Raw genomic sequence first — 15,145 nt, forward strand, 5'->3', positions numbered from 1 at the left:
AAAGAGAGAAGAATCAAATCAACAATATTAGAAATGAAAACGGAGAGGTTACAACAGACAATGCAGAAATACAAAGGATTATAAGAGAATATTATGAACAATTAAATGGCAATAAAATAGATAACCTGGAAGAAATGGATTCTTTGATTCTTAGAAAATTTCAGTCTTCCCAGACTGAGCCAGGAAGAAATAGAAATTATAAACAACCCAATTACAAGCACTGAAATTGAAGCTTTGATCAAAAATCTCCCAAAAAACAAAAGCCCAGGACCAGATGGCTTCACAGGAGAATCCTACCAAACATTTAGAGAAGAGCTAATGCCTATCCTTCTAAAACTCTTTCAAAAAATTGCAGAGGAAAGAACACTTTCAAATTCATTCTATGAGGCCACCATCACCCTGATAGCAAAACCAGACAAAGACAACACAAAAATAGAAAACTACAGGCCAATATTATTGATGAACATAGATGCAAAAATCCTCAACAAAATTCTACCAAACAGAATTGAGCAACACATCAAAAAGCTCATATACCATGATCAAGCTGGGTTTATTCCAGGACTGCAAGGATTCTTCAATATATGCAAATCAATCAATGTGGTACACCATATTAACAAACTGAAATATAAAAACCATATGATCATCTCAATAGATGCAGAAAAGGCCTTGACAAAATTCACCACCAATTTATGATTCAGTTCAGTTCAGTTCAGTTCAGTCACTCAGTCTTGTCCAACTCTTTGCAACCCCATGAATCGCAGCACTCCAGGCCTCCCTGTCCATCACCAACTCCCGGAGTTCACTCAGACTCTCATCCATCGAGTCAGTGATGCCATCCAGCCATCTCATCCTCTGTCGTCCCCTTCTCCTCCTGCCCCCAATCCCTCCCAGCATCAGAGTCTTTTCCAATGAGTCAACTCTTTGCATGAGGTGGACAAAGTACTGGAGTTTCAGCTTTAGCATCAGTCCTTCCAAAGAACACCCAGGGTTGATCTCCTTCAGAATGGACTGGTTGGATCTCCTTGCAGTCCAAGGGACTCTCAAGAGTCTTCTCCAACACCACAGTTCAAAAGCATCAATTCTTCGGCACTCAGCCTTCTTCACAGTCCAACTCTAACATCCATACATGACCATTGGAAAAACCATAGCCTTGACAAGACGGACCTTTGTTGGCAAAGTAATGTCTCTGCTTTTGAATATGCTATCTAGGTTGGTCATAACTTTCCTTCCAAGGAGTAAGCGTCTTTTAATTTCATGGCTGCAGTCACCATCTGCAGTGATTTTGGAGCCTCAGAAAATAAAGTCTGACACTGTTTCCACTGTTTCCCCATCTATTTCCCATGAAGTGATGGGACCAGATCCCATGATCTTCGTTTTCTGAATACTGAGCTTTAAGCCAACTTTTTCACTCTCCACTTTCACTTTCATCAAGAGGCTTTTTAGTTCCTCTTCACTTTCTGCCATAAGGGTGGTGTCATCTGCATATCTGAGGTTATTGATATTTCTCCCGGCAATCTTGATTCCAGCTTGTGCTTCCTCCAGCCCAGCATTTCTCATGATGTCCTCTGCATAGAAGTTAAATAAGCAGGGTGACAATATACAGCCTTGACATACTCCTTTTCCTATTTGGAACCAGTCTGTTGTTCCATGTCCAGTTCTAACTATTGCTTCCTGACCTGCATACAATTTCTCAAGCGGCAGGTCAGGTGGTCTGGTATTCCCATCTCTTTCAGAATTTTCCACAGTTTATTGTGATCCACACAGTCAAAGGCTTTGGCATAGTCAATAAAGCAGAAATAGATGTTTTTCTGGAACTCTCTTGCTTTTTCCATGATCCAGTGGATGTTGGCAATTTGATCTCTGGTTCCTCTGCCTTTTCTAAAGCCAGCTTGAACATCAGGAAGTTCACAGTTCACATATTGCTGAAGCCTGGCTTGGAGAATTTTGAGCATTACTTTACTAGCATGTGAGATGAGTGCAATTGTGTGGTAGTTTGAGCATTCTTTGGCATTGCCTTTCTTTGGGATTCTGTGTTGTTGGGTGTTGTCATTATAGACATGCCTGAACTGGCTAAGTCTGCTCCTGCCCCTAAAAAGCGCTCTAAAAAAGCTGTGACCAAGGCCCAGAAGAAGGACGGCAAGAAGCACAAGCACAGCCGCAAGGAGAGCTACTCTGTGTACATGTACAAGGTGCTGAAGCAAGTCCATCCAGACACCGGCATCTCATCCAAGGCCATGGGAATCATGAACTCCTTCGTCAATGACATTTTTGAGCCCATTGCTGGTGAGGCATTGCACCTGGTGCATTACAACAAGCGCTCAACTATCACATCCAGGGAGATCCAGACCGCCGTGCGCTTGCTGCTACCTGGGGAGCTGGGCAAGCACGCCGTGTCTGAGGGCACTAAGGCTGTCACCAAGTATACCAGCTCCAAGTAAATATAATATGCCTAGCCACTGTTAACGGAGAAGGCAATGGCACCCCACTCCAGTACTCTTGCCTGGATAATCCTATGGACGGAGGGCTTGGTGGGCTGTAGTCCATGGGGTCGCTAAGAGTCAGACACGACTGAGCGACTTCACTTTCACTTTCTTTGGGACTGGAATGAAAACTGACCTTTTCCAGTCCCGTGGCCACTGCTGAGTTTTCCCAATTTGCTGGCATATTGAGTGCAGCACTTTCATGGCATCATCTTTCAGGATTTGAAATAGCTCAACTGGAATTCCATCACCTCCACAAGCTTTGTTTTTAAAACTTTTCGAAAAATGGGCATAGAAGGAACCTACCTCAACATAGTAAAGGCCATATATGATAAGCCTACAGCAAACATTATTCTCAATGGTGAAAAACTGAAAGCATTCCCCCAAAGATCAGGAACAAGACAAGGCTATCCTCTTTCCCCACTATTATTCAACATAGTTCTGGAAGTCCTAGCTACTGCAATCAAAGAAAAAGAAATAAAAGGAATCCAGATTGGAAAAGAAGTAAAGCTGTCACTGTTTGCAGATGACATAATACTGTACATAGGAAACCCTAAAGATAGTATCAGAAAATTACTCAAGCTAATCAGTGAATTTAGCAAAGTTGCAGGATACAAAAATCAATACACAGAAGTCACTTGCATTCCTATATGCTAACAATGAAAAATCAGAAAGAGAAATTAAGGAATCAATCCCACTCACCATTACAACAAAAAGAATTAAATATCTAGGAATAAACTTACACACGGAGACAAAAGAATTGTACACAGAAAAGTATAAGACACTGATGAAAGAAATCAAAGATGACATAAACAGATGGAGAGATATTCCATGTTCCTGGGTAGGAAGAATCAATATTGTGAAAATGACTATACTACCAAACACAATCTACAGATTTAACGTGATCCCTATCAAATTACCATGGCATTTTTTCACAGAACTAGAACAAAAAATTTCACAATTTATATAGAAACACAAAAAACCCCCAAATAGCCAAAGCAGTCTTGAGAAAGAATGGAGCTGGAGGAATTAACTTATCTGACTTCAGATAATATTACAAAGCTACAGTCATCAAAACAGTATGGTACTGGCACAAAAACAGAAATATAGGCCAATAGAACAAGATAGAAAGCCCAGAGATAAACCCATGCACCTATGGGTACCTTATTTTTGACAAAGGAGGCAAGAACATACAATGGGGCAAAGACAGCCTCTTCAGTAAATGGTTCTGGGAAAACTGGATGGCTATATGTAAAAGAATGAAATTAAAATAATTCCTAACACCATACACAAAGATAAACTCAAAATGGATTAAAGACCTAAATGTAAGACCAGAAACTATAAAACTCTTAGAGGAAAACATAGGCAGAACACTCAACAAAATAAATCAAATAAGATCCTCTATGACCCACATCCTAGACTAATGGAAATAAAAATGAAATTAAACAAGCGGGACCTGATTAAACTTAAAAGCTTTTGCACAGCAAAGGAAACTATAAACAAGGTGAAGAGACAATGCTCAGAATGGGAGAAAATAATAGCAAATGAAACAACTGACAAAGGATTAATTTCCAAAATATGGAATCAGCTCATACAACTCAATACCAGAAAAAAAAAAACAACACAATCAAAAAGTGGGAAAAAAACCTAAGCAGACATTTCTCCAAAGAAGACATACAGATGGCTAACAAACACATGAAAAGATGCTCAACATCCCTCATTATTAGAGAAATGCAAATCAAAACTACAATGAGATATCACCTCACACTGGTCAGAATGGCCCCCATCAAAAATTCTACAAACAATAGATGCTGGAGAGGGTGTAGAGAAAAGGGAATACTTTTGCACTGTTGGTGGGAATGTAGATTGATACGGTCATTATGGAAGATGGCATAGAGATTCCTGAAAAAAACTAGGAATAAAACCACCATATGACCCAGGAATCCCAGTCCTAGGCATAAACCCTGAGGAAACCAAAATTGAAAGAGACTCATATATCCCAATGTTCATTGCAGCACTATTTACAATAGCTAGATCACAGAAGGAACCTAGACGCCCATTGACAGATGAATGAATAAAGAAATTGTGGTACATATACACAATGAAATGTTACTCAGCCATAAAATGGAACACGTTCAAGTCAGTTCTAATGAGCTGGATGAACCTAGAACCTATTATACAGAGTAAAGAGAGTAAGAAAGAGAAAGATAAATACTGTATTCTAATGCATATATCATAGAAGGCAATGGCACCCCACTCCAGTACTCTTGCCTGGAAAATCCCATGGACGGAGGAGCCTGGTAGGCTGCAGTCCATGGGGTCGCTAAGAGTCAGATACGACTAAGCGACTTGACTCTCACTTTTCACTTTCATGCATTGGAGAAGGAAATGGCAACCCACTCCAGTGTTCTTGCCTGGAGAATCCCAGGGATGAGGGAGCCTGGTGGGCTGCCGTCTATGGGGTCACACAGAGTTGGACATGACTGAAGTGACTTAGCAGCAGCAACGCATATATATGGAATCTAAAAAAATGGTACTGAAGAATTTATTTACAGGGCAGCAATGGAGAAACAGACATAGAGAATAGACTTATGGACATGGGGAGAGGAGAGGAGAGGGTGAGATGTATGGAAAGAGTAACATGGAAACTTACATTACCATATGTAAAATAGATAGCCAATGAGAATTTGCTGTATGTCTCAGGAAACTCAAACAGGGGCCTCTGTATCAACCTAGAGGGGTGAGATGGGGTGGGAGATGGGAGAGAGTTTCAAAAGGGAGGGAATATATGTATTCCTATGGATGATTCATGTTGAGGTTTGAAAGAAAACAGCAAAACTCTGTAAAGCAATTATCCTTCAATAAAAAATAAAGTAATTAATAAAGAAAAAAAAAGAATAGGAGGAAATGAATTCAGGATATTTAGGGTCCTGACATGCTGAAAGGCGGACTTCCCTGGTGGCTCTGCCTGCAAAGCAGGAGACCTGGGTTTGATCACCCACTTTAGCCTTACCTAGAGAATCTATGGTCAGAGGACCCTGGCAGGCTGCAGTCTATAGGGTCGCAAAGTGTCAGACACGACTGAAATGACTAAGCAGCAGCAGCAGCATGTTGGAAGGCAGCAGAGTGTGGTTGTTGAAAGCCTGAAAGCTGGCTGTGTAATTAGACCCCAGCCCTACCCTTTATTACCCTGTCTCCTGACATTGTTTTGCCTCTCTGTGCCTCAGCTTTCTTGCCCTTAAGATGTTGGTGGCAGAGGTCCCTGGTGGTCCAGTGATTAAGAATCCACTTTCCAATGCAGGGGACACAGGTTTGATCCCTAGTGGAGGAACTAAGATCCCACATGCTGCAGGATAACTGAGCCCAGGGGCCGCAATTAGAAAGAAATCCTTGCACCGCAACACAAGATCCTACATGCCACAACTGAGACCCTATGCGGCCAAATAAATACTTACTTTTAAAATAAGTAAATAAAATGATACTTTAAAAATAAATAAATAAAAATAATAGCCAATAATAGCCACCCACAGAATACAGTAATGATGAAGATTGATATGATACATTTAATCCTCCTAGAAAAATGCCCAGCCCATATTAAGCACAATTAATTATTATTATATCACAGAACTTGGTAATTTTCTGAAAGTAGAGAGTCAGAGCAAGGGAAGAGATAAAGATGACTTCTAGGCTTCAAGACTGGACATTCATAGCCCCATTCATCATCAAAGAGAATACATAAGATAAGATTATAAAAGTGTCCCCAATTATGGATTCATTTTGAACATTTTATGATGGAGGCATCTTTGGACAGATGAGTAGAGCTGTCCCCTGGGTGTCAAGCACTCTTGGGAGAGCTGTCAGGGCTAGAGCCAGATGCAGACATCTTTAGTGAGCACTTGAAGCCAGGGATGTGGGTGAGATCTCATTTATGATGCACCCAGGAGAGAAGGAAAGGGTAAGCACTGAACTGCAGAACATCCTCACCTGGGGGCTGGGCAGAGGGCTAAGGGCTGTGATGAGGGACCAGTGGAGAACAAAGGGAGAAGGAAATGGCAACCCACTCCGGTATTCTTGCCTGGAGAATCCTGTGAACAGAGGTCCCTGGTGGGCTGCTGTCCATAGGGTCACAGAGAGTCGGACACGACTGAAGCGACTTAGCAGCAGCAGCAGCAGGAGAACAAAGACGAGGGGGATAGTGATGCAGCACGGCACCGGGGCTTTGGAGAGCCTGTGATCAGGAACACAGATAAATGACTAACCTCCATCCAAAGAACAACACTCCTCCCATGAGAAAGAAAACCCTGAGGATATGTGTGGGAGCTGGTAAGTGAAGTGTGTAGACTGTTGCTGGTAAAGCTGAAGAGAGTTTCCATCTGGTGCTTCAGTTTTGTCTATAAAGTAAGAGCAAGGCCGCCTGTGGCCACATACAGGAAGTCAGTGCAGAAAACTCAGCAGTGGCCACAGGACTGGAAAAGGTCAGTTTTCATTCCAATCACAAAGAAAGGCAATGCCAAAGAATGCTCAAACTACTGCACAATTGCACTCATCTCACATGCTAGTAACAGAGAAGGCAATGGCACCCCACTCCAGTACTCTCACCTGGAAAATCCCATGGACGGAGGAGCCTGGTAGGCTGCAGTCCATGAGGTCGCTAAGAGTCGGACACAACTGAGCGACTTCACTTTCACTTTTCACTTTCATGCATTGGAGAAGGACATGGCAACCCACTCCAGTGTTCTTGCCTAGAGAATCCTACGGACAGAGGAGCCTGGTAGGAGGCCGTCTCTGGGGTCGCACAGAGTTGGACACAACTGAAGCAACTTAGCAGCAGCAGCAACAGCACATGCTAGTAAAGTAATGCTCAAAATTCTCCAAGCCAGGCTTCAGCAATATGTGAACCGTGAACTTCCTGATGTTCAGGCTGGTTTTAGAAAAGACAGAGGAACCAGAGATCAAATTGCCAACATCCACTGGATCATGGAAAAAGCAAGAGAGTTCCAGAAAAACATCTATTTCTGCTTTATTGACTATGCCAAAGCCTTTGACTGTGTGGATCACAATAAGCAGTGGAAAATTCTGAAAGAGATGGGAATACCAGACCACCTGATCTGCCTCTTGAAAAATTTGTATGCAGGTCAGGAAGCAATAGTTAGAACTGGACATGGAACAACAGACTGGTTCCAAATAGGAAAAGGAGTATGTCAAGGCTGTATATTGTCACCCTGCTTATTTAACTTCTATGCAGAGGACATCATGAGAAATGCTGGGCTGGAGGAAACACAAGCTGGAATCAAGATTGCCAGGAGATATATCAATAACCTCAGATATGCAGATGACACCACCCTTATAGCAGAAAGTGAAGAGGAACTAAAAAGCCTCTTGATGAAAGTGAAAGTGGAGAGTGAAAAAGTTGGCTTAAAGCTCAACATTCAGAAAACGAAGATCATGGCATCTGGTCCCATCACTTCATGGGAAATAGATGGGAAAACAGTGGAAACAGTGTCAGACTTTATTTTTCTGGGCTCCAGAATCACTGCAGATGGTGACTGCAGCCATGAAATTAAAAGACGCTTACTCCTTGGAAGGAAAGTTATGACCAACCTAGATAGCATATTCAAAAGCAGAGACATTACTTTGCCAACAAAGGTCTGTCTAGTCAAGACTATGGTTTTTCCTGTGGTCATGTATGGATGTGAGAGTTGGACTGTGAAGAAGGCTGAGTGCCGAAGAATTGATGGTTTTGAACTGTGGTGTTGGAGAAGACTCTTGAGAGTCCCTTGGACTGCAAGAAGATCCAACCAGTCCATTCTGAAGGAGATTAGCCCTGGGATTTCTTTGGAAGGAATGATGTTAAAGCTGAAACTCCAGTACTTTGGCCACCTCATATGAAGAGTTGACTCATTGGAAAAGACTCTAATGCTGGTAGGGATTGGGGGCAGAAGGAGAAGGGAACGACAGAGGATGAGATGGCTGGATGGCATCACTGACTCAATGGACGTGAGTCTGAGTGAACTCCGGGAGTTGGTAATGGACAGGGAGGCCTGGCGTGCTGCAATTCATGGGGTTGCAAAGAGTCAGACACGACTGAGCGACTGAACTGAACTGAATTGAATAATAGGAGGGTGGTCGGAGTTATCCCTTCTCAAAGGGGGGAAAAAAGTCTCATCAAGGACTCAGCAGACATGCAATTAAAAGTATGAACTCTAGTATTGTAAGAAAAAAAATTTTTTGGCCAGAGATTTTTCTCAGCAATTTTTTCCAGTGTTCTGAATGTAGAAACAAGAGCCAGGATGGAGAATTTGAGGTAAGATGTGGCATGCAAAATTTATTACATGGCTACTTTTGCCATAAAGCAAAGTATAAAATAACTAAATTGAGTCCTTTTCAAGATTTACCTGGGACTGGAGCATTGGCTTAGGATACAAAATACCTGTATCCAACTTCACATCCCTATTGTCTATTGAAAGGATTTTAATCCTTTAATAAAATCACTCATAACATACAATGGAAAGTATTTCCTAGAATTTTGTAAAACTAATGAGAAGGAAGCTTGAATATGCTGATTAACGTGTAAGCGAGTTATTGGAAAAGGAACGATTATTGTTTTAATATCCTCTCAGTTACTCTAAAAGATTCCAAAACTGATTGTATAACACGCTATATAAAGTACAAGGCTTAGTCATAGAATCATCAGTCTCATACCTGGGTTTTCATACTTAGTATAAATGTCTGGAGGATTTTTTATCCTCCAGCTGAATGGCTTAAAACTCCCATAAAGGTAACTACACAGCATAAAAAAGACATCTTAGATACAGTTATTTCAAGTCATTTATACAGATAAATGCATTTCTGTTCACTTTCAGCATTCAGTAGTTTGTTGTAAATTGGAGTATAACTTGGAAATCATTTCCATGATCATATTAAAGACACAATTTATTAAATACTTTAAACATCATTCACAAAACAACATTAGGGCATAAGAGTGACAGTAGAGCTCTCTAATCAAAGAATCATTACTTCACCTCTTCTCAAGGATTTGGTTGTCTATACAAAAAAAAATTTTTTTTAAATGGTATACAAAAAAATATGTTACAGAAATGGGTCACTTCAACAATTTGTTGAAGTACAATGAATCAAACTGAGGCCAAAAACAAAAAAATGAGACTAAAAATTAGTCTTAGCAAGTGGATAAATGCAAGTAAGAGGTGCATTTTATAAGCAAACTTATAAGGCAACTTCTGCAAAATAAACAAACTCTCAGCAATGAGTATATGAAGAGCCGCCTCTGGGCACCAATTTCCAGTTTCAGACCCACATCTATCAGCTCTGGAAGCCGCAGAGGGATCTCCACCAGGGAGAACCCCAAAACTGGAGCACCCCTTTAGGTCCCTTCTCTTCATTTCCTCCCTTCTTTGACTCTATCTGAAAACAAGTCAGGTCAAATGAAAAACAGTGAAGTTCACGTGGGTGAGTTCATGATAAGAGAGCAGAAGTGTTCTGTGTCTAGAAGAAGAAATACAGGTCCTGAGAGCTGCTGCTGCTGCTAAGTCACTTCAGTCGTGTCCGACTCTGTGCGACCCCATAGACGGCAGCCCACCAGGCTCCCCCGTCCCTGGGATTCTCCAGGCAAGAACACTGGAGTGGGTTGCCATGTCCTTCTCCAATGCGTGAAAGTGAAAAGTGAAAGTGAAGTCGCTCAGTCGTGTCCGACTCTTAGCGACCCCATGGACTGTGGCCTACCAGGCTCCTCCATCCATAGGATTTTCCAGGCAGGAGTACTGGAGTAGCTTGCCATTGCCTTCTCCAGAGAGCTAGACTGAGAAGATAATAAATTAGCTAGGAGTGGCGGGGGAAGACCCTTTCTCCTCAGCATCATGGTGTTTGCCTGTGTGGTGTGTGATGACTTCTGAATGCTTCTGGCTGGCACCATCTGCATGAGATGTGGGTGTAAACAATTTTCAGAATCATATTGTAAGTGGATATCATATCACAAAATACCAGTGGCTCTCTAATAACTCATCACATATGCATCACCTGTACTCATTATAGAGAGAGAAACTGCCTCTGATTTGACTACAGTGGAATATGAAACATGTCTTTTTTATTCTACAAGAACTCATTTTTCTTTACTAGATTTTCTTACTAAAGGGAAATCAAAACTTGTTTTTCTGAAACCTATACAACTGATCCTTTGTCAGTTCCTTACTGCTATTATTTGAATTTACGAAAGTTGCAATGCGAAGACAATTTAGGTTACAATGATATTTGGAGATGAGAGTGCTGACAATCCTTGGATATGTTTGAAAACCGGCAAATGTGTGGCTCTCAGCTACTTTCACTACCTTATTTGATGCCTCGTCAACTATATTGGGTGCTCCTGTTCTATTATTCCCAACTCTTATTATACAAACCCTTTAAATAAATTATTTAGCCTCTATTGTTCTAAGTTCTTGGATTTATTTTTACATCACAATTCTCTAGTTTCCAGTATGTTATTTCCTGTTACGAAAGGATTCAAAGTAGTTTGTTTTTTATTGTTGTTTTTCAAAGCCAGGGAGGCTGGCCAGTGGTACGTGGGGATGTTTCGCAATGCTACTTCCTTCCTATACACACACACACACTCACAGGCCCTAGGTAAAAAGTTGCCAAATTATCTGAAGTCTTCAAATCACCCTTTCTGGCTCCTCTTTCCTCCTTTGGAAGCACGTCCTGCCCTTGAATTGCACTGCCTCCTGAATTCTCCCCTTTTCCTTACACAGAGCCTGGCCGGGGTCACAGCTCCCCACGCTCCTGGTGGCAGTGGGCCACTTCTCCCAGAACATACTCACTGTCTAGCAAAGCAAAGGGAAGAGGCAGGCTGGCCCCTCCGCCATCAGCCTCAGTCTTTCTGGGACACCAGGGTTTCTCCTTCCTACAAGTTACATCCTGTCTATAGCCAGACTGGCCCAACAACAAGGCTGTATCTGTGAAAGGGAAACTTGCCCCAAAGGGTACGTGTTGGAGCAGAGGAGTGTGGGGGAGGGGAGAGGTGCAATAGGAAAGCTAATCGTCAAAGAGTTAAAATCCAGCCTATCAAAATTTCATAATACTCAGTCAAGTAAATTCTTTTTTCTTTTTTTACTGATATTTTGTTCTAGAAGATAGCAATATTAGCATATTCTAGAAAAGAAAAACCTGACTTTAATAAAATATCATTAAATGAGAGATGCATGATTAACTGTTATTGACAAAAACATTATTTTGAAGTTACCTCATATACTTAGGTTTAATGAAGTCTTAAATATATAGAATTATTTCATACACATATTAAGAAAACATGAAATAGGTGACTAGGTAGAGTTGAAAAAGATACTCTCAAATATTTTATATTGTCCATGCCTTATATGCTGCTGCTGCTGCTGCTGCTGCTGCTGCTGCGTCACTTCAGTCATGTCCGACTCTGTGCGACCCCATGGACTGCAGCCTACCAGGCTTCTCTGTCCCTGGGATTCTCCAGGCAAGAACACTGGAGTGGGTTGCCATTTCCTTCTCCAATGCATGAAAGTGGAAAGTGAAAGTGAAAGTGAAGTCGCTCAGTCGTGTCGGACTCTTAGCGACCCCATGGACTGCAGCCTACCAGGCTCCTCCATCCATGGGATTTTCCGGGCAACAGTACTGGAGTGGGGTGCCATTGCCTTCTCCCATGCCTTAATACATTGGGTTTTATATGTTAGAGTGTTTGTTACCCTATTCAGGATACAGTGGCTTTTTTTTTTAATAGAAATATAGTTGATTTACATTGTTGTGTTAGTTTCAGGTATACAGCAAAGTGATTCAGTTATGAATATACATATATATTATTTTTCAGATTTTTTTCCCTTATAGGTTATTATAAAATATTGAGTATAGGTCCCTGTGGTATATAATAGGACCTTGTATAATACAGTGACTTTTACTAGGACGTGTGAAATGATTTTTTTTCTACCTTGTGGAATAATTTATTGTGGAACAGCTGAAAAGTTTCTCTAATTTACTAATACTTCAAAGCATAATTTATTTTCTCAGGAAAAGAACTGGAAAGATTGGCCCCACATTTAAAAAGTCACTCTGGTAGTTTAGTATTCAAAAATGAGTAACTACATGGATGTTTTAACTACCAGTGATGTTTTAAAATTAATATTCTGGCTATATATATAGGGTTTGTTTGTTTTTTGTTTGTTTTTTGGCAAAACCATGGTAAGATACTAAAATGATCTAAGAGTCTTCATTCCAAAATGTTTCCCCAAATAATTTCTGAACCATATGGCAGAAATTTGATACAGATGACTAAATTTGCTGTCATGTTTCATTATTGTTCACAGTGAAACCGATGAGAGAGCTTTAGATACTAATTAATACCTTAGAAATATGAATTTACATAAGACTTTTAGAGATACCATCTTTAAGTACTCTTATTCTTACAAAAATTAAATAAAAAGCAAAGATCATAGATGAAGGGAAGAAACAGATTGAGTGACAGTATATGCTGGCCAGACACAGGGCTAGACACCTCACATACCGTAGGTCATTCAACAGTTACGATTAGATAGGAAATATTTTAAGCTGTGGAAATTTTCTTTTTCTAAACCTGTATAGCTCTTTTTTATTTTATTGAACTAATAGTCTATTTACAATGTTGTGTTAATTTCTGCTGTACAGCAAAGTGATTCCATTATACATACATATATATATATACATTCTTTTTCATATTCTTTTTTATGGTTTTTCACAGGATGTTGAATATAGTTCTCTGTGCTATAGAGTGCTATAAGTAGGACCTTGTTGTTTATCCATCCTATGTATAATAGTTTTCATCTGCTAATCCCAAATGATCAATCCATCTCTCCCCCATCCCTCTTGCTCTGGGCAACCACAAGTCTCTTCTCTATGTCCACAAGCCTGTTTCTGTTTGTAGCTAAGTTCACTTGTGTCATAGTTTAGATTCCCCATATAGGCAATATTATATGATATTTGTTTTTCTTTGTCTGACTTACTTTACTTAGTATGACAATCTCTAGGCCCCCAAGGCGCTGCAAATGGCATTATTTCTTTCTTTTCTATGGCTGAATAATATTCCATTGTATATAAATACAAGGGAACAGTATATATTCCATATATTGCTATGTGTGTGTATGTATATATATATACACACACATCCTCTTTATCCATTCCTCTGTCAGTGAACATTTGGGTTGCCTCCACGTCTTGGCTATTGCAAATAGTGCTGCAATGAACAATGAGGAGCATGCCTCCTTTTGAATTACAGTTTTGTCCAGCTATACGCCCCAGAGTGGGATTGTGGATCCTGTGTGAGCCAGCATAACTCTTGACCCACATGTCATAATGCAGAGATTATTTACTCTGCCCTATGCTCCCCTTGCACAAGATCTTCTCTTGTTCAAGTCCTATTTCTTGAATCTTCAGCCTCAGGCTTGATGCGGGGCAGTCTCTGAAGGACTAGGCTAGTACTTCAACTCACCTTTCAAAATATTCCCAGTATAGCCCACATCTTCAGTTCCCAGGTACCTAATGACTCATGCCCCTCCCCCAGCCTACTGAGTAGGATATCAAAGCCTCCTTTATCTCTCTGGGTGGATACAGAGTCATTAAGCTTAAACATGCCCTTTGCCAATAGATTTGAGGGTTGGGTTTAGTTATTAACTCGGGGAGCCTCCACCCAGCTAACTATTCTAGGAAATAATTGGGTGAGTCAGGTGTTTTTATATTCATATTTCAGCAAACCAGTAATCCCAGAGCACTGTGACTGAAGGCTGAATGTCCTGGAAAGCTTGCCATCATGTCTCCATCATGACACAAACTCTGAGGATAACAGGAGAAAAGTGCATTGTCAACAGAACTATGTTTTATTGTTTTTAAACAGCATTGCCTTATTTGTTATAAAGGGTCAATAAATGTTTGCCCATCTCACCATTGATGAGACTGTAAGATGTTACCATAAGGCACAGAGCAGCACCTTCACTGAGGGAGTGGGGGACGGGAAGTGAGCGTCTGTGTTTAGGTGGGACCACAACCTGAGAAGTGCCTCCTCTGCCTGGAAGACAAACAGCACCGGGAGCAGCTGCCCTCTTTCCACTTAGAGAAAAGCCTAGCCTCCCTGGTGTGTTTTCCTTACAGCAGCCCGTGGCGTGACTGTGCAGGCAAGACGGCTCTGGGACACTCCTCCCACCAGCCAGGCACACACCCAACTCAGAGCAGGAGCTGGAGGCCAGGAGGAGGAAGACAACAGCAGGGCAGCACTTCTCCTTGGTCATCAGGGCAAACACAATCACTGCTCACCTGCTCAGGACCTGAGGATGCTTGTAATTCATAGAACACCACGAACGGGACCTCACTTCTGAAATGTAAGGACATGAGGGAAGTTTAATCCTCTGTAGGAAAAACATTCTCCTGAAATCAAATAAGTTAATTTTGTGTTCAGTACTTTATTGTGCAGTAGATGCTGAGCTAAACACTTTATATGCTTTTGCAATGAACAAAGCTCACAATTCCAAAAAGTTGCTGTTCTTTCACCATTTTACAGAGGAAAAAGTTGGGACAGTCACTTGCCCAGAGTTCCACAGCTGAGCCAAAATTTAAAGCAAAGTTTTGTTTGTTTTTAAGAGCCAGAACTATTGACAAGTATATTA

The 15,145-nt window shown here is 41.0% G+C and overlaps 1 protein-coding gene across 1 annotated transcript; it reads left to right on the forward strand.

The window, feature by feature from the left end:
- Window positions 1-2,057: 2,057 nt before the first annotated feature.
- Window positions 2,058-14,857, forward strand: LOC129619544 (histone H2B type 1-L-like). Its single transcript, XM_055534727.1, has 2 exons — window positions 2,058-2,283; window positions 14,634-14,857. Exons 1-2 carry the CDS (start codon window positions 2,058-2,060, stop codon window positions 14,855-14,857), a joined length of 450 nt encoding a protein of 149 aa, XP_055390702.1.
- The last annotated feature ends 288 nt before the right edge of the window (window positions 14,858-15,145 follow it).

The sequence above is a fragment of the Bubalus kerabau genome, chromosome 9 (assembly GCF_029407905.1).
Source record: "Bubalus kerabau isolate K-KA32 ecotype Philippines breed swamp buffalo chromosome 9, PCC_UOA_SB_1v2, whole genome shotgun sequence".
NCBI classification, from domain to species: Eukaryota; Metazoa; Chordata; class Mammalia; order Artiodactyla; family Bovidae; genus Bubalus; species Bubalus kerabau.